We start from the raw sequence: 20,584 nt of genomic DNA on the forward strand, positions 1-20,584 counted from the left end.
AGGTATGCAATTATGAAGCTGTAGTGATGCAGCACAGCGCCAGCTTCATGATCTGCTGAAACGGTGCTCCACATCCCGAACCCTCTCTGTGTTGCCCTTTACAATTTGCTCAGAGGGCGCACCCACGAACAGTGAATGCCTCTCTCAAACACTCCACAGCCTGTTTCTTTGTTCTTGCAACACCTCACGCTTGATTGGCTCGAGCGGGCTGGAAGAAACTGGCTGATCAGATAGATCGTTAATGGGGCTGATCCGGTCGCGTCAGGCTTAAACCCTGAGCCCCAGAGCACAATAATCCCTTAGATCCCTTAGAGGTCCCCCACCGTCGTCCCGTCCACAGTTCTTGTGCAGCAACCCGAATATCCGGAGATAGCCACTGATGCTAGACTGAATGTTCCCATTTCCGAGTTTCATCGCCTGCAAATCATCCACATATTTGGCAACTTGCTGGAGAAGGAGAGTCTTGGCTTGCTCACTGTGTCTCAAATTGGTGGTGATCGGACAGCCCAGCCGTCACATAATATCAGTAGCTGCCGCCGCTTCAACAAGTACCTTAGCACTTTAATACGGTGTAGGGGGTCGCACAACTGGTCGCGAAGGCCTGGAGGTTTGCAGAACAAGTCATACTCATATTGACCGACACAGCACGCGGGAGGCGATATTCTGTCTAGACCTTGCTGTAATACCGCCCGTTAGTCAGGTGCACCAACAGACTTTTGGTTTGTTGTGTTCGGGAGAGCGCCGGCGATACCTTTAATTTTATCAATCAGGTCAAAGAGAGTTGGATCCGGTGCATGCCTCACCTGGAAACAGACGCATCTGCTGCCATCACAATGAAGAGGTAAAAATAAAAATAAAAATCACCAGGGTCACACACTCGACAACAAAGGCCTGTGGCGCAGGATCCCTCGTGGACTAGACAAGATCAGTCCTCACGCATCCTACCCCTTACGGCCGACTCGTAGCTCTATCCAGTAGTGGACTATAGCCATTTAGCGCGACCTAGACCTAGACCACGAGCGATACCAAATAGCTCGGCAACAAAGACCATCCAAGGTCGTCGAGTGTCATGGCAATGCTTGCCTCGAAACCCTCGTTCCCAGCAAGCATGGGAGGAGTCGTGCACAACGTTCAGTATCAAAGCAGTAATATGGCCTACCGAGCACCAATGTCCGGATCAAATCCATCTCAGGGCGCATCATACGCCAGCCCAACCGAGTCAGAGTTCTCAGATTCATCGAGGATGTCGGAGTCGGTCAGGTATGTAGAGCCAAAGGCATACCATACATACATAGCCCTCGACTGACCAGAACACACAGAAGCTGGGATGAAAACAGGGTGGCAGAATGGCTCATCAGTATTAATTGCAGCCAGTATGTGGCCACTTTCAGAGGTATGTCTCTCCTATGGTCATACTCGTGCAACTCACTTCTTGCCATTGCTTCAGGAAATGTAACTTCTCGCCACAACATCACCTGAGACTGACACATGCGACTCGCAAACAGAAAACAACATCACTGGAGAGAACTTGATGGACATGGACCACGCGACACTCAAAGAGATGGGGGTAAACAAAGTCGGCGACAGAGTCAGGATCGGAGCGCAGGTCAAGCAGTTCAGGAACTCAATGTACCGGGGGACATCCAAGCGCAGCGTGAATCGCAACTCTCTCGCCATCTTGGACAGCAATGCGCAAACCAACACCTTCTCCTCAAATACCAACCCCAACTCGTCTCCTCGAGCCCTCCATTCAGCACGATCGACCAACACCTCTCGTGCGGACAAACGCCTCTCACGCCGCGTCGATGGCCCAGACTATGCCTACAATGCCCTGTCTGGGAAGACAGGCTCTCGTCCAAACTCTCCAATGGTCGACCAGGAGAACTGGGCACGTGCACAACGCTATGTTGGTGCAGGCACCGGAGCAGGGATGAGCCCGATGGAGAACACGAAGAAGGAGCAAAGTCCCTCATATTTCGGCCAGTCCAGATCCAAGGATGCGCAGGCGGCGCGCTTCGCTGGACACATCAGGTCGAGCCCCAGTGTCGACAATCTTCACACCTACAGCACTCTGCCGGCAGATAAGGCTGTCATCCGTGTCATTTACGACAAGGGCACTTCCTCAGTCATCAATATCGAGGGCTGTACGACTGCTGACGATGTCATACTCAAGACGCTGAAGAAGGGCCAGCTGAACGAGGCCCATCTCAAAAGTTACTGCTTCTACATCCTGGACGGCGTCAAGCCCGAATCCAAGTTCTGTCGGCGCTTGAACGAGACAGAACTGATGCGCATCTGCACCGACAGAATGCGCGGTGAGCGTGCACGCCTGATGCTGCGCAAAATCCATGCAGGTGAGCCGGACGGCGAGCAACTCCGCATCGCTGCTCGCATCGCCGAAGTCGAGATGCCCGCTCCTCCAGCCATCGAGGTGCAACAGCCCATCAACAAGAAGAGTAAGAGTCAGCTGAAGATAGAGAAGCTGATCGGGGAGCCGCTTGCCGCCGTGGCCTATCCCATGTCTCCTGCGTCGGCGTTGGAACGAGAACGATCGAACTACTTTGCTGCTCAACCTGCTTCGTCAGCTTCGTCAATCACAAGCGCTCGTGCCCGCAAGTTGAAAGACTTCTATGGCGCTCGACCGCCCACAGAGCTCATCACTCAAGATCTCACCTCTTACTTCCCAGACGTCGAGAAGGAAGAGATGGATAAGACGGTCCGTATGTCCATCCGAAGATCGAACAGGCTCAGCAAGGCCGTCAGTCGTCTCAGCACCGTCAGCAATTTCAGCGTCGCTTCCAGTCTGAGGGACGCGCCTCCGCTGCCCACAATCGCCGATACCTGGCTCAAAGACTTGCCCAGTCAGAACAAGGGCCTACGACCTTTGTCTGTCATCCGCCTGAGTAATAACCCACCCTCAACCGCATATCGCGATTCCATCACATCCTCTGTGCTGGAACGACTGGACGAGGAGTCGCCTCTTGAGCCGAACCGGAAGTCGTATGTCTCCTTTGGTGCTGACAGTGGTGGCTCAAATTCGAACGATGGATCCAATCCTCTTGCCGTAACGGACCCTGACGGCAACACAATCATGCAGAGTTACTTTGACGACACAGGTAGCACGAGCCCGGCTGCCACAGAAGCAGGTGGATCACTGAACTCCCGACTCGGCCAAGCTATCGCCGAGGACGGTGAAGAATCCGATGAAGAGCTCATGGAGCACCTTGTCGCCGACTCTTGGGAGAATCTAAAATACATGAAAGGTGCAATGATTGGACAAGGTTCCTTCGGAACCGTCTATCTCGCTCTACACGCCATCACTGGCGAACTCATGGCACTAAAACAAGTCGAGATGCCATCAAATTCGGGCATCCACTTAGACGCCAAGAAGAACAACATGATAGAAGCTCTGAAGCGTGAGATTGGCCTTCTTCGCGAGCTCAAGCATCCCAACATTGTTCAATATCTTGGATCGAATTCTGACGAGAGCCATCTCAACATTTTCCTCGAGTACGTCGCAGGAGGCTCCGTTGCCACCATGCTTGTCAATTACGGATCGCTTGGAGAAGCACTCATCTCGAACTTTGTTCGCCAGATTCTGACCGGTCTCGCTTACCTCCATTCCCAAGATATCATTCACAGAGATATCAAGGGTGCAAACATTCTTGTCGACAATCATGGTAGCGTCAAGATCTCTGACTTCGGCATCTCTAAGCGCGTCGAAGCAAGCAGTCTCCTACAAGGTCCTAGTCAAGGCGGCGGCAAGCGTGGCGGTCCTCGTGTTTCTATGCAGGGTTCAGTCTTCTGGATGGCCCCAGAGGTGGTGCGGCAGACTGCCTACACCCGCAAAGCGGATATTTGGTCCTTGGGCTGCCTTATCGTGGAGATGTTCACAGGTAGCCACCCGCATCCCAACTGCACCCAGTTGCAGGCCATCTTCAAGATCGGCAGTGCAGAGCGACCAAACGATGCTCGACCCGAAATGCCGGATAATTGCAGTCCCGAGGCTGTGGCTTTCTTGGAGAAGACCTTCGAGATCGAGCACGAGAAACGCCCGTCTGCAGAAGAACTGCTCACTTATCCCTTCTGTGCCCCGAAGGCTTGAGTTTATGAATGCTCGCAATGTCTTTTGGACACAAAGCGTGTTAATGATGATCCAAGATCAATGTCTAAATATTCACTGGACTCGGAGATGTACTAGGCGACACGAATGTCTGCCACATCGATTGCTCATACGCTCAGCCGAACTAACTGGTCGGGTTACAGGCAATCTTGTGTGAAAACTGTGTGTCACATGTTCAAAGCGATGGAGCTGGCGGCGTCATTGCATTACGTATCGTGACTTGGGACTGCGTCAACAGAACAAGCCATTGCTTTCATGGTCTCCTGCAAATGCCTGCTCTGTAGTGCTATCTGGAGATGAAGGATATATAATCGCGCTTTTTGTCCAGATCTGTGTACGGGAAAGGAACCCTCTTACCATCCGTCTGTCTTATGTACTGTACCAATACCCTAGCATTTGTTTTTAGTAGCCGGTTAGTCATGGCGATCATACGAACAGTCTATGATCGTGCTGTATAATTATTATCAAATTAGAGGTTAGCAATACTTGACATGTTTGTTCATAATGACTGCTCCTAGTCAGAGAGCACTGCACCAGTCTTTTAACCAATCTGGACAGGTCAGATCAGAGGAAGTGCGCCGCAATAATGCAAGATGTTCCACCCGCACATGAAGCTGCACCCCGTGTCTGTATGGGAGTTTGCACCAGACCACCTTGCTGGTAATCCAGCGTCTTAGAAATCGATCACCTTGAGTCGCTCCTTCATGAATCTAATGTCCATGCGGGGCAGGCTCGCCAACACCATCTCGAAGTGAGTCACCTAACCTCACGCACAAACGAACGCCATCACCTGAAGTCATGTACCAAACCAGTCCTTGCAAACCCTTTACATCGCACCATATCCACAAAACCAAAGCTACAACCACACCCTACTACTTTACTCCCCTCCACTACACCATGACGTCCCAAGGCGGAACCTCGGACCTCTCGAACCTCATCCGCACAATGAGACCCACTCTACACCCCTCAACCTTTATCTTCTGCCACATCCTCTCCTCGCCCAGCTCCACCTCCAGACCCCAAGCCCCCCACCTCCCATCTCTCCCCACAAACCTAGAGATCCAGTGTCTCTTCCGCGAAGCAGAGGGGTGGACATTAATCGCCACCGAGGCCTCACTACAGCGCAGCCTCGAGGCCGAGACGGAAGGTAGTCTGGAGGCGATAAGAGAGCAAGTAGACGACGCGAGCAATCGCTGGTGCATGATTACGCTCAACGTGCATTCGAGTCTGTTGGCCGTGGGGTTCATCGCTGCTGTAGCGCAGAGGCTGAAGATGAGTGGTATGAGCTTACTCCTTTTCTTACTGCTTTTTTTGTTGGGTGTGGGCTTTTTTCTGCTGCGCGGTGTTGTTCATATATACCTATTTGAGCTGACTACAATGTAGGAATCCCAAGTAATGTCATCGCGGGGTACTTCCACGACCACATCTTCGTGCCCGAAGGTAAAGTGAGGGATACGATGGTTGCTCTTGAGGCGATGAGTCGGGAGCAGTCCTAGATCTGGCTTCAGTCTTTCGATGTTCAACGCTGACATTGTGAGGTTGGAGAGGTTGGCATGGATGGACTTGTGGGTTTGAGGTAATCACGTTTTGCTTTGCTTTGTTACTTGCAGGTTACCTATCAGCTGAGTGGGAGACTGCTGGAGGCGGTCCGCTCAGCATTTACGTATCAATACATGTGGTAAGAACTGCTTTCAGGAGACTTGATCTAGTAGAGGGGGTTCAGCACGATTCATGAATCACATTGCGTAGGAAAGAGCAAGTCACTGTCGACTTCGTAAGCGTTTGGACGGGGCCAGAACGGCAGGTGTGCCCCTCACACCACATGTATCAACCGGGCAAGAAGGATTAGTTCAGCACTGGACTTTGGAAACATCATACATAAGAAAGTGCTTGGTTAGCATTGGCATAAATTGAATTCAAGAGAAAATGGATGTGGAAAGGTGAGATTGTCAGCTAAGTACAGCATTTGTTCCCGGCCACACCCAGAGAGCCACGATGAGGACCTGTCTGGGCCGAAAAGGTCCACGCAAAACCTCGCTTTTGCTTGTTTTGTATCATCATTCAGAGTCCACAAGAATAACTTCAGAGGCGTCGCTCGAAGCGACGTCTAATAGTAACCAACCCAAAATCCAAAGGACAAGGATTCTTCCAACGGCTTGCACTCAAGCCATATAACATCAAACGCTCGTTACCAGTCAGCAGCTGTCCGTGGTCTCCGCCGCGCCCGCGAAAAAGTTCAGCAAGGGCAGGGCTGCTCCGAGGTCCGGGTCGCAGATCTTGTTGAAAAACAAAACATCTGCGATACAACGCAGACTCACGGGAGACAATCACATTGTAGACAGGCGAATGAGCGAGTCATACCCCATATGTCCGGCTCGTGCTGTCGCATCAACCCTTCCAGTTACACAGTGCATCTATTGGTCTGCCTTGAAACAACAGTCTGGCATCGACTCATGCCATTGCAGTCCGGGCAAGCCACGGGACTGACGCGGATCATGAGACGGACAGAAAGGTAAGGATCGCCCAGAAAGGTATCTGCGAAAGGAAGGGAGGAAACAGTAGAGGAACAGGAGGGATGGGGCGAAAAGTACCGAAACATTACCAAAGTCGAAACTCCAATCCATCCAGGCGGCTTCAAAACGGCTTCTCACACACATGCGAGAGGTGGACGACAGGGCATCACGACCTCCTGAAGGGTAAGAAACCAAAAAGGCGAATGGAGAGTTTCAAAGCAACGCTTGCAATGCCGAAGCAGAGCACAACACAGTGGCGTCCGTATCATCAAAACAAAAGTCGACCTTTTGTAACATTATGTTGCATGCGCTGATCAGTACGAATACTGATCGACATGTTCTAGAATCGAGGAGCGATCGCGCCCAAGGGCGGAAAGCATCAACTCAATAGTGAAGAAAACCATCACCATATAAAGGACTGAGCATATTTAAAGTCTTCATTGCAGGTGTCGACATCGGGCACTTGAATCCCGCAATAGACTTCAGTAGGCTCAAGCTGCAGACCAGAGTCTAAAGGTCATTTGTGGGCTTGATCGCGAGGTGTGCATGGCGATCATGGTGCACGGTCGGCGAAAGGATTCGGGATGTTCAGACGGTCTTTCTTTCTCTCGTCGTGAGGCGGGCCCGGCTCATCAACCGGCGATGTTACAGCAAAGTTGCCGTGACTGCTCGCGCGGATATGCACCGGACGACGCGTAGCCGCTTCGACGTTCTGGCTACCAACGAAGCCAACCTTTTCGCTTGGGCTGAACCCAGAGCTCAATATTGGAGATGTTTCCCCATTGACTTGGAATTGAGGAAACCGGCGAGGCGACAATGTATATGTCTGCGCATTCCATCGGTTCCCTTCGTTGCTCGCGGTATTTGTTGCAGTTGCTTGCTCGTATGTTGGCACTCTCATCACGTCCACAGACTTCTCTGTCGGATCAAACGAGCCATGCGGGGGGTCATTGCTCGTAGTGTTGGACGCGAATCTAGCAGCTGGAAGCGCTTCCATGGCATAGACATTGCTGTTAACGAGATCTTTTTTTCTCATTAGGAAACCGGCGCGAAGCAGGCCAATCAAGACTATCAGCACCCACACCATGAGAACACAGGTAGAGATGATAGCTTCTTGTCTGATGGTTGAGGCAATTGCATGAGTGACATGGCTGACTGCGGAAGTAATCTCATCAGAGGCATCATCGCCTGGTCCGGTTGCTAGTACAGAGTCGCTCGAGTTGGAGTCTTTGTTGACCTTGTCGAGGGTACCAAGTGAGAATGTATCATTGGCCAATAGGGGAAAATCGACGTGAGCGTTGTCGCTAACCCACGTAAGTGCTTTCTCGATTCCCTTGATCTTCAGCAGGACAAGGCAGTTGAGTACTTCAAGCACAGGGTCATAGAGGACAGTATCACCAAATGTGACATTCAACACATCCATCATGCCGTCAACAAACACATTGAGTGTCTCATTAACAGCACCGGTAGTTGTGTTGACCCAGCCAAACACATCTTCGTTGATTTTCGTGTTTGTGGAGTTGATGATGTGGTTTGTCCCTACTGCCCATTGCATAGAAGCGTTATTGAGTGAACCAACAACCTTGTCTGCAAAGGCATCGACCTGCTGTGTAAGAGCCGGTACTTCTTTCTCGATAGCTCTGAGCAGAATGTACTGACAGAGACAGCCGAGGAGACCGGCAAGTGCAAGACACAGTACGAACAATGCTGGTGTTGTAGTAGCGTATGCGACGGTCCATCTCACAAGAGTCCGTTGGCGACTTGAAGAGAAGTGTTCCGCAATCTTCAGCCCAGCTGTTGACGTGTAGGGTCGAGATACCAGATAAACAGAGTCCATTGGGTCAGGAACGTCCTTGATCGCTCTTGCGCGGTCCTGCATGAATCGGTATCGGCGTATCTCACGATATGCCATTGGAATGCAGACCAGGATTGCTGCAAGGATAAGGACGGCCAGGAATATCTTCTTGGCTAGATGCTCAATGTGGACAAGGTCATCGAAAAAGTCGTCAATCCCGTTACTATCTGAGCAGAAGACTAATTTTTCCTTCTGTGGGACAGGAAAAATCGATCGATTTATTGTGTATCTTCCGCTCAATGACTCATTCAGTAACTTTTTTACTTCCTCAAATGGGTATTTGATAGCCTGATTGGTAAGATTGTTGACCTGTGCGAATGTGGGAATGGACTGGTTGAGTTTGCTTAGATCTTGATCGTAGCCTGAGGGAAGCTGGAGGCTGTCCAGTTTCGCGATTGATGAATTCAGATCGAGTGTGGGAACATGGACATCTTTGCCGGAGAAGAAGCTACCGACATCGTCGATTGCGCCGACAAATTTGTTCATGGCTGTCTGAAAGTCGTTGACTGCGTCACCGAGATCGTCCCCTACACCTTTGACGGTGGAATTGAGAGCGTCGCCAATGAACTCTGCTATGTCAATGACAGCATGTAAGCTACCACCAACAGCGAAGGTGATCAGACAAACGTAGGTAGATGTGAGCAGGTTGATGACGAAGACAACGATCTCTTCGACACCTGTGATGGTAAGCAACAACATCGATATCAGACCACTGATGGCCTTTTCGATCCCCTCGGCTGTCAATTCGTTTGTGCCTTGCGCCATGTAGTAGGGCATACTAGCCATGGCGCTTCCAACATTTTCGACCCCTCTACATGCTGACAAAGCTTGGGATCTAGCGGACGTGAGATTTGAGTCCATGCTTGTAATAGCAAGCAACGTCCTGAAAAGAACGAGTAAAAGAAGAACCGTCCAGCGGTTTATCCAGACCTGCGAAAGTCTAGCTCGAAGGCCAAGATATGGCGTAAGGTATAATGTATAATTCGGGGTAGGTCGTGATGCGTTCGGTGCCGCGTAGTAGTCGCGCATCTCATGCTCGCCAGCGGATGTTATAGGAGGCGCAGCCGGAAAGGCTTGCTGCTGGTTCTCTGAAGATGCCATGGCGGAGTGGCAAAGTGTGAATAGTCTGAGCCAGGGTGAGCTTGTGTTCAAATGCACAACGCGATTATCTCGATGATGTGTGTTCGAGCAGTCAAGATCGGTTGCGGCGGTAAACAAACGTGATGTGCAAATAAGGCTCGGGATGAAGACAATGAGAATGTTGAAGGTGAGGATGTATTCGTAACAAGGTACAAGTTCAGAACAAAGAAGTGGATAATGGAAGTTGTTTAAACATAAAAGAAAGTGAAGCGCGTGACCGAAAGCGTACCTTGTTGCCAGACATGACAGTAAATGGTTTATGTCTGCTTTCTCTGAGACCAAACGTCAAGACGTGGTACAGAGTGTTTCACACGATGACATTGATCCATGCCTTCTTCCCATGGACTGAGAATAAATATGTACCGGTGCGCAAGAGTAAGCGCCCTGGAAACGAGCGAAGCCATGCGTTGACCAGTCTTTCCCCAGTCCGTAATGATTCTGTAAGTCGTTGATCATAGTCTAGTGATCCTAGTAGTTGGACTGTTGTTTCGCCATTGCCAAGGAGGGACTCTATATCGCAGAGTTACTACGGACTAGGGACGGAGCAGTATCAGGTTCACATCGTGGCCACCACAGAGATACAGCAGAGCAGAAACTACTCTACAACTTCTCTGAGGCCGCGCTGTCCGGGCGCCAATACGCCTCGGAAGAGCAGCCCAGGAGAGAAAAGAACTAGATGGGTGGTCATCAGCGAGGCAAGTCTAAATGTGGCTGGAGTAGCGCCAAGGCGACAGCCACGTCTGCCGCTTCTCGTTCCTTGCTTCTCAAAGACTGAAGAATTTCGAGCCAACGTCATCTCATGCACTTCAAATATTTGTTCGATAGATTGTCTGACCCGCACATTGATTCGACGCCTTAATCGTCACCTCCATCTTTGACTAGCATGGCAAAAATCTATTTATTGTTTTGATGTACGAGAGTTTCCGTAAATGGGTTTTATAAAGCGCCTGCGCTTACTCGGGGCGCGTACTGTAACGAAGCAGCCCACCAATCAGCCTAGGCGACTTTCTGCATCAGCCACCATTCTATGTCTGTTATAACATGAATCTGGCCCCAATTGCATGATTGATACGTATGATACAGCTCTAGATGCTTTTCGACTATGTTTCAACATTGCCGGAATCATAAGCTGCGGTTCCTATACCGAATCTAATTTGTGTTGACTATTGGTTAGGCGAGCTGTTGATGAACAATCACAGCTTAGCAGCGGCCCCGGCTTGTAGATGCAGCTAATGGAATAAGCCAAATACACAGCGAGATCTCTCTTGTTCGTGCAGGTGATACAAGCTTTAGCAAGAAAGTAGATTGTTAATACGTCCACGCTCGACGATCTATGCCTGGGATAATACCCTTCCATCTTAAGATCGCTCATCGGGAAATGTGTTCGCACTTGATCTCATCCAGTATCCGGGCCCATCAATCTCTGCTCCTTCTTATTGAAACATGAATCTGGTAAGAATAATCGCGGCTCCGATCTGCGGTGACTGGCCTCGATATCTTAGTCAATTGACCGTGCAGCCGAAAAGAAAAATCGACCTGCCCTTGGCACATGTGCGACTCTGGAGCTGGCTGTCTGGAAGAAACTTCGATTTAGTTTGCAGGCAACTGTGTCTCATCCCTTAGGAGCCTCGTTTTGCTTCCACGGAATAACACAAGGAAGATTGAACATTGAACATCCAGCTAAAGCTGTACCCACTTCACAGGGTCATGGTAAGTGGTCGTCATTCACCTTCGTAAACCAGGCCTCTATGTATGAGATGTACCAAACCTGGGTTTCCTGCCGTTCTTCCAACAGCAATTTGACGGGATAAGACAGCCATGGATACATCTTTGAGCTTTGCCTTTGTCGATTTCGATGTCAGGGGTGTGTCTCCGCAAGGTGCAAGTCTGAATGTAGGAACCTTTCCCGAAATGACGATACCAAGTGACGAGGATCATGAGAGGTATGCTTCACATGTCAGAGCTACACAATTTGAGGCAACAACTGACAATTAAAGCATGACTCCTGAACGACAGCACAGTGACCCAGGTGACGTGTGAACAAACGTATCATGTGGTTCTTCTACCTCGTTGTCCTTATGTAATAGAGCATAGACTGTCTGCCTATACTGTTGTGTGACAAGCTAATAGGCCGCCACTCAAATGTCAACAGTTCACTGTATCTGACGACTTGAGTGTCTGCTTCGAAAAGACTTTCTTTCTCCGAGTGAATATTGACCACTTGGAACACCCCGGAGGCATAGCAGACATGTCATATACTAGCTCACGCAAATGGGAGTCGGAGGAGACAAGACAAAAGAATCAGGCCCGGCATGATCTCAAAACAAGCAGACGTACAGCAAGAAGACTCGGACCTGCTAATCCTACCCATCTAGCTCGCCTCGAAAGGGCAGAAGAAAGCGTCACTTATGAAAACGACATCCGTACTGCAAAAGAGGCCTACTATAACAGGAAACATAGCTCCCAGCAACTGATCGATCAGAATGGTTGGGGCTTGACGTATCCGGCTTTGACATTCAAGGGCAAGCCTCCTCGGGACGAGATTGTCATGCCCGTCCCTGACATGGCCACCCGGCGTGTTGACAGGCGCGGTGTGTTCTACCCATGGCCTCTCTCTTGCTTCGGATCCTTCACAATGTATCAGAGAAGCCCAGTACTTGCGGAGCCAACGATTTGGCTTCCTAGCAACCATCCTGAGAAACTACTGGTCAACAAACGTACCATCTCTTCTGAATGTGGAATATGGGATCACGAGATGCTTCCGGGTAAGAATTATCACTTGGACGATAAAATCGACCAGTCGTTGGGGGCGGGTTGGCCATGCGCACAGGAGCTCAAGTTCGAAGGTGAAGACAGGATTGCATCACTTGTGTCCCATCGCCGCTGTCTTCCCGTACCTCGTAAGCCGGGAAATGCGACTGTCAACTGGCAACAGCTACAGTACCTCGAGCAGCATCCGTTCGACCAGGTCTTTAGTGGTAGCAACAGACTGAAGCCCAGCATTGAAGATGTGCACTTCATGGAGTTCGAAGTTGGCTTTGACGGACAGCCTGATACAGAGGTGGCTCAGCATCTTCTTGGCTCATCCCTGAGTGAAGAACTGGACCCACTGGGGGTATACCACAACCGACAGGACTGGTGACTAAACAGTAGGCAAAGGCGCCTGATCCACACAGAACTACCAGTTGACCACACGGGTATGGTCCCTTAACAACAATGGACATTGTCCCGCTTTCAGCCCAATTATAAGGCCAATGGGACCAGTCGACATTCGTCCGTCTTGCTATGCCTCTGTGGGCAGAGCCAGCGCTCTCCAACAACAGATAAGATAAGTCTACTGCACTACGATTGAAGCCTTGATGGACCCGGGGATTGGCAATCGAGTACATGCTCAGCATAACTTTCCATATGCTTTTGCTTTCTGGACTTTACAAATAGCATTCTTATCCCCACGTCATCCTCTACAAGCGTCGAGAGCATATATCGTGGAGGCGTATTGCAGCAGGTAACTGCTCAGCACAAACATAGTTGAGACCTACGGGCTTGATCGAAGATTTTGTTGAACAGATTGGATATATGCCAACAAGATCTGGAGTGTATGGATTCAATTCAATTCTTGCTGATCTGGTTCTCATCTGAAGAATATATATATTCTGCTTTGGAGCTGCTTCTGTTAAAGAACTATCGATATAATTGCATAATCATACCCACCTAAGTCCTAAACCCAGTCTGCTGTCTACTTCACACTCAACTCACCGCAAGTCACAGTCCACTGTAGCATGAAGAGCAACATTATAACATGTGCATAACATGCGTGTAAATTCCGTACTCCCATAGAAGGAAGCACCTCCCGTGACCGAGGTTGATGGCAGACCTGTCCATTCCATGTGTCAAGCCTCAGAACAGCAAAACAAACTTCGATGTCATGGGACTTCACTTGTGAGCTAGATCATATGTTTGTAGGCTGTCTATGCTCCTTCCACTTTTGACATCGCCTTCATTGTGCCTTTTCCAATTCTGCGACTGTCCCATAACCAATAATTCTTCCCATAATTGAGATTGAGCTACTCCATTGCAAAGGAACAATCAGAAAGAGCCGCTTCTTATGCTGAATCTCAACACCGAAGTCCAATATACTTTCATCTCAGCCCATATCTTAATTTCAAAGCAAGCACCCACACACGCCAACAAGAGAACACGTTGTGACTTTACATCTGACCGTGAAAATGCGCTCTCACAACTCTGAGGAGATTGTCCGGACTCATGACGAGCATATGAGCTACACTCGTCAGTGTGGGACGACTTTTCCACCACCACCGCCCCCAGAATCTGCTGGTCCACCTACCGTCGTGAGAAGCTCCACTACCTCATCTTCTTCTTCTGCGAAGGCTAGCACGTCAAAAGTACGTGCACCAAGAACGAATGGCTATCGGACCATCGATGCACACACTGAGATCATGATCAAGGATCGCTCGCCTTCATCTCGAGGCACGAATAAATCAACAAGTAAAGCACTCAGCAACACGCCAAGTAAGGCACCTTCGAGCAAAGCCCAGGAAGAACCAGCAATGGTGGTTACGAAAATTATGACTCCGAAGGTTAAGCCTTTGCTCCCGCCGCCTCTGCCCTCGAGCAATTCGATGCTCTTGGCTGTTGCTGTACCGGCATTTGTTCCTTGTGTGGTTCCAACTTTGTCGACAGGTGGCAAAGACTTGCCTCCCGCAATTGACAAATCTTTCGGGGTGACGAATGCGAATGCGAATGCTCTTGTGACCACCAAAAGCACAGCCACAGCATCTACCGCAAAAGCCAGCAGCATTGCCACGAAAGTATCATCCAATGTCGAGACGAAGAATACTGAGAAGCACAAAAAGGAAGCAAAACCCGAGGAGCACAAGAAAGAAACAACTGGTGAGAGTGTGAAGGTAACGATTGAGGAGACCTTCACCCGTAAAACTACGTTTCATGTGCCGAAGGGTGAGACGATCAAATACAAGAGAAGTTCTCGTAACGGTCCCAGAAACTTGTCTGTTGGCATTAACAAAGAAGGTGGTTGATCGTATACCATCAGGAGTAAATCATAACTTCTTCCTATCAGCAATCAGGCAGATATTGTGCATCTGTTCCGTCATGCTCAATCCTTCAAACCTTGAGGAGGTTTTTTCTTCAGTTGACGTCAGCCTTGCACTATGCGTTCGCCAATCTTCCAGAGCGGCAATATGCAGAATTCACCAAGGTGGATGGAGAAAGCAGCATCCTGCCCTCAGGCCAAGAAACTCATACTGCGGTTTACTGTTTGTACAAAGGTAGTCACAGCCGGATTACGTTAGCTCAGCCCATGGTATACTACTATTTCTGGCGGTCTGCACTCCGTCTTGCCTGGACTCAGGCTGCGTTCCACTTCAGCTAACCCAAGGAATGTGACTCGCCGTTGCTAAGGCACTCACTGTCATTCAGCTGGCGATGGATGTACAAGTATTGGATGAACCTTGCAAGACACCATAGAGTAGGGTGAGGTACTGCACTGCAACTGTTGTGGTGGCTCCCAGCACATAGAGTTTGGGCAGAATGAAATACTGACTAGCTAGCGTCTCACCATTGGGGAAGGGTAGTGGGGAACATTGCGGAGATTCTATACAAACGAGTTCGTTTCTCGTCACTTGTAGCTGGGCAAGCCGGACAACTTCCGCGTTTTGATTTGTATGAGAAACACACCCAAATTAAGACTTTATAGTCCTTCCTACCAAGTAGTCAATTAGACAATTTTGCGTTCATGGCCTGTATCAATATGGATCTATTTGAAGCGCGATTCTACTAATACTGATTGAACCCCATCTACCTCGCTGTCACCCTTCAAGTTCAGTGAGTGGTAGTACGGCTAATTGCCGGCTTACAAGTGACGAGAAACTAACTCCTTTGTAGAGTTACTTGTGCTCAAGAACAAATCTTGAGTCTACGGGATTCGCAATAAACCGTCAGAGGCAATGCACCTGGGCCTCGAGACGATCCAACATGCATGCAGTACATTGACTCAATTGAGGCTATTATAGAGAAGTGCGAGATAGGTTAGCGCCGATGAGGAATGGTATCTGAACCACATTCTCGCCCGATTTTAGCCTACCAGATATTCACCAAAAAGATCGAAGCAGATTACTCGGCCAGATGAGGTCAAAAATAAATTTTAGCCGTATTCCAACGTCCAGCGATTTGCTTCTCTGCAGGTGCAGTGGGCCAAACCCGTTAGATTCCACGTATGTTCTTCGGGGGGATTAACGGGTTGCGTAGGTGAATGCGAATAGGATCGTCGAGTTCCTTCCCGCGCGCTTGTTTTGGCTCGAAAATGGCCGAGATGGCGATTCTTGCGCTGATCGACTTCCACACCCTACACGTGCTAGCAGATTGAACGTAACCCGTTCGCTCTGACCATACAGTACTGTACATACTCGGCCTCATCTCACGGTCAAGCTAGGTTGCGCTGCTGGGTGGAGTGGGGCTCCCGAAGCACGTACGACAACGGCAGATGAGGATTAGAGTCCCGAAACTGGTCATTGTTACCAATAGAGAAAGAGCCTGACTAGACAGCGCGGATCATCACTGCTGGTAGTCACAGCTGCAAAGTGCGTCACTGTCTTTCGAAGAAGGAGATGGGAGGTTGGTGCTTGTATCGTCGTCGACCTTGGACTTTTGCTCATCCCATCAAGCAGATGACCGACTGCGACACAGCAATACAACGAGAGGCTTAAGCTCTTCGACATAAGCCGTAGTCCTTGACATCAATACTTCGGCTGTTACCATACCACTCAACTGGCAGGTACTATCGGACTCTACTCCATTTCCAGGATCAACCTAGCATGAGCGATAATACCAAGGTAGAATCGCAGACAGAGCTGCGGTACACGGCGGAACAAGCTTGGGCCTCTCACTGCCAAGTATTGCACCACCTCCGACCCCTATCTACACTCATTTCGTGATGTTATGATCGCCATCATCATCTTGGTGTAGGTCTTCCGGAATAATTGTAGATGCTGAAGCTAAGTGATTACGTGTTCAGGGCAAGGACGACTGTATCTACTGTAGTTGTTCGAATAACCTGGCATGTAGAGTTCATCCTACTCACTGAGGCTCAGGAATGGAAATCGTCCGCCAAAACTCCGCACAGCCAGAGTCGTGCCGACGTGTCACAGTTGACCTATGTTCTATCTTAGTCACCGCCATACAAATGACCGTGTCGCCGAAAGCCAAGACAAATAGAACGTCGGCGGCATACGAAGGAATTACAGGTACAGTAGTATACTTGTACAGTACTTTACCTAACCTTGTTGTCCATTTAACGTAGAGACCTACTGTACGCCGGTTTGATATACAAACGGGTTTCCGCATCCGCTTCAAGCGCCGCACATGCTTCTAGCGCCCTGATTCGAAGGGCGGGAAGGTACTGCTGTACTTTCTAGCCAAGCAACTCTGCAACGTGGACTACATTAGTGGAATCTGCCACAGACCTTTTTTCAACCCTAACACACTTCATGGCCTCCCACACCCATCCGTCGCAAACGGAATATCCTCAGAAGAAACCCTCCTCGGCCTGAGTGTTGATGAAACATTCCCCACCGGTCGGCCATAAAATAATTGAGACAATCCTCCTTTTTCACAGTGGAGCCTTCCACTCCAGGTACAGAACAGAGTAAAACTCTACTTACAAGTAGGTAATTCTCCCGGATAGGTCAAAAGTGGCTACTTGTACAGGTGTGAACCTTGCTTTGGGAACGAGTCGAGTGGCGGAGTTGAGATGTCATGCGTACCTACCTTAGTTTGTGATCCATGAACATCCGCCCAACATGCCAGCACCAGCCCACAAACACCCTCTGCCTTTCCTCCACCCAGACTGTCTAGGCGGTCGATTCTCCTCCCATACATCCGACGGCACAGTGGGGATGGCGCTCTCCTACCATCGATGCGCAAAAACTCCATTTCCCAGGTCCATCGAACTGGTCATGCGCCTTATTCATTGTGTGTTTCAAGTCAACCCCTAATAGCCAATACTGGGGAAAAAGAGGTCAAAACGTAGGTTCGGACGGGAGTATGCTGCAGCAGCACATCGTGCTCGCTCGCTTCTTGAAGCAATGTCATGTTACTTTGCGCTTATTCGTATCCCGAATTGGCGGAGTTCCGACTGCAATCGCGGACTATTAGACAACCAGCCTTGGACGAAGAGCCCAAATTCAAGACTCAATGTTCTAGACTTGACACTTTACCACTCGGTGTTATTCCCGAGCCATGGCGTTGTCAACTTGATCCACTTGGTTGTGCTCCTGTGCCTATCTACTGTGCGTGCGTACTTTCCTGGCCTGGTTGGTCAGCACGCCATGATCCTACTGTGGAAGTATCGAAAAGTCAAAATTCGGGACGATGAGCAAGGACATGTGTCTTTGTGACATTGCTATGATTTATGGATAGTGGTGAGAAATATATGATGTACAGGCGTGAAAGACTAGACTATGCTAAAACCGGTCAAAGCTACTCGAACTTTCCACCGTTTCCTTATTAACTAAATATTGTGTTGGGCTTCTGGGATTTGTGTGCTTCAATCAGCGGGTATGTGTAAAGTGTAAGACTTGGCGCCGACCATGATGCTCCGACCTGTGGAGCGCGTAACGCTATGGATATATGAAGGGTATCTTTGTAAAGGAAAAACTAATTGATGAAAAAGGATTTGGGGGAAATGTGGCCGAAGCTAGAGCGGTAGAGGCTCAGGTAGTGATCGGTCCCTGGTGTTGAGTGTCGCAGATATACGCACGAGTAAATGCCGGATTGTGTAGATGTGACTGTTCATCGCATGTGCGAAAGTCGTTGCGCATCGTAGCGAACCGCGAATGGATTATAAGGTCCGGTCATGGGCGGCGCCTGCATGACTGAGGGAGGTGGTGGGAGAGTAGATGTTCGAGACGCGTTACTGTAGCTAGGCATCTGAGACGTGGGTGGAAGCATCGTGGTAGCAATTGGTTGTGGAAGTGGACCGGCCATATGGCGATCAGCTGAGCTCGACTGCTGCGGCACTGAGCTGTATACGTGTTGCTGTGGTTGTTGCTGTGGCTGGTCGTTGCCTGGTCCGAATGATTGAAGGGTTGGCGCAGATGCTTGGGCCATAGGAAAGCTCGAGGTCCTCCTACGGACTCTTCTGTCCATGTCGGGGCTCGTGGGGGTTGCCTCTGCAGGCTGACTGTAAGAAGGTGGAGAGAGGCCTGTCTGGACAGTCGAGTGGTTGCGGTTTCGTCTGCGCAGACGCGGGGAGGTCGGTCGGGCAGAGAGCTGTCGATCTCCGCCGCTGATACCACGAACGATACTGGCGAGGACGTCCCTTTCTTTCTTGTAGAACTCTGCGTCTTCGGAGACCTCCTTGACTTGCTGCTCCAACTTGGATATAGTTGATGCTGCCTCCATTTCCTTCTTCTTGCGTCGTTCTCTGAACCTGGCACTTGCACCGGCATTGCGCTTTCGCTTCTCATCTGCGACTCGAGATGCTGCTTGCACATCTACTGGGAATCTCACATCCCCCTCTGTAGTCTTCAGCGTCATCATTTGATAGGTACTTTGTCCCGCAGATGTCGACACTGGTATAGCTAGTTGTGAACTGCTAGCGACCGCTGGTACACTCCTACCCCTACTGGCACTTCTCGAGGGATCACCAACACTCAGATACCCAGAGGCTTGGTCATATCCCGAATAGCCGGTGGGTGAGTTCTCGTCATAGCCAGAGTAGCCTGGACTTGGGCTTGCGCTGTATCGTTGATATTCAGGGCTCAATCTCCTTGGCAGATCTGAAGGCGGTGGAACTATATTAGGGTACCCATAGCTCGTCTGATGGGTCGGTGCTGGTGATGCTAACATGGGAGGGGCACCTGAATTGCTTTGCTCCACCATATAAGATCTTGAACGTGGAGATGATGGGAACGGGTTTTGCTGAGCATTTATGCTGCCATTGGCAGGATTGATATGAGACAAGCTGATTGCCCGACGAATCGGAGACTTCGGTGTGAGCACCTTTCTCCCTGCGCGGTCAGCATCCACAAATTGGTTCGAGCCCGGATGTCCGGGGGCATGTGGACCGCCAAGTAGGGGAGGTAGCGTAGCCATTTCGTCTCGGGATGAAGAAACTTCGTCTGCCTTACGCCTTCTTTGACTCGGGTCATTCTCGACAACAGGGTTCAACACCGAAGGAAGTGTCACCGCACGTTTGCCCGAAGGAGATGCGCCGCCCGGGGGGATCCCGGGAGGTACTCTCAGAAGAGGCGGAAGTTCGAAACCTCGTGTAGAAGATCCTGCGGATGACTGAGTAGCTGGCAGCTCCGCTGCTGCTACCGCCCCCGTAGATGCAACTCGCTGATGAGCGGATAGCTGAGAGCTCTTTAAGTAACCTGGTGCAGAAGGGCGCTGGGACATTAAATCCTTCCCTCGAGCTTGAACACCCTCCCACGATCCAGACCATGAGCGTTGCGTATCGTCTGCGCCTTTCCTATCGGCTTGCCCAAATGCCTGTAGGAAAGGCGAATCGTGCCGAGGAGGCTGATTCTCCGGGTGAGCTCTATCCAGGTTGTAATGGGTCCTATAACTACTTGGATCGTGAGGGAAGACGTAGGATGGTCTTGTTGCAAACTGTGATGCCGCCAGTTTGAATGATTGACGTGGAACGGCCGAGCGCCCACGATTGTAATTCCTGGTGGCTTGTCTGATTACGGACTTGAGGATATATTAGGTAACACCAGGGTAAATCCGGAGATGATAAATCCAAATGCTTTTGGCTATGAATCACTGTGCAGCGTAGACAAGACAAAGTAGGCTTTGCAGGGTCGTGAGAAGGACAATTTCGAGGCTGCGGGCCAGTGTGATACTGACGAAAAGGAGGAAGAAATGGAGTGATGGTGCGGTAGGTACAGGAAAGAGGCAAGCCAACGTATG

At 50.1% G+C, this 20,584-nt stretch overlaps 3 protein-coding genes across 3 annotated transcripts; 2 read left to right on the top strand and 1 right to left on the bottom strand.

The window, feature by feature from the left end:
* Nucleotides 1-1,069: 1,069 nt before the first annotated feature.
* On the top strand, nt 1,070-4,105 carry AAFC00_002135 (uncharacterized protein; the record flags this gene model as incomplete). Its single annotated transcript, XM_069341416.1, has 3 exons — nt 1,070-1,260; nt 1,320-1,393; nt 1,506-4,105. 3 exons carry the CDS (start codon nt 1,070-1,072, stop codon nt 4,103-4,105), a joined length of 2,865 nt encoding a protein of 954 aa, XP_069201490.1.
* A 915-nt stretch (nt 4,106-5,020) lies between these two features.
* AAFC00_002136 (uncharacterized protein) lies at nt 5,021-5,619 on the top strand (the record flags this gene model as incomplete). Its single annotated transcript, XM_069341417.1, has 2 exons — nt 5,021-5,402; nt 5,507-5,619. 2 exons carry the CDS (start codon nt 5,021-5,023, stop codon nt 5,617-5,619), a joined length of 495 nt encoding a protein of 164 aa, XP_069201491.1.
* A 1,570-nt stretch (nt 5,620-7,189) lies between these two features.
* On the bottom strand, nt 7,190-9,592 carry AAFC00_002137 (uncharacterized protein; the record flags this gene model as incomplete). Its single annotated transcript, XM_069341418.1, has 1 exon — nt 7,190-9,592. The coding sequence occupies one exon, from the start codon at nt 9,590-9,592 to the stop codon at nt 7,190-7,192; it is 2,403 nt and encodes an 800-aa protein (XP_069201492.1).
* Between the last annotated feature and the right edge of the window lie 10,992 nt (nt 9,593-20,584).

The sequence above is a fragment of the Neodothiora populina genome (genome assembly GCF_041146345.1).
Source record: "Neodothiora populina strain CPC 39397 chromosome Unknown canker_contig_14, whole genome shotgun sequence".
NCBI classification, from domain to species: domain Eukaryota; kingdom Fungi; phylum Ascomycota; class Dothideomycetes; order Dothideales; family Dothioraceae; genus Neodothiora; species Neodothiora populina.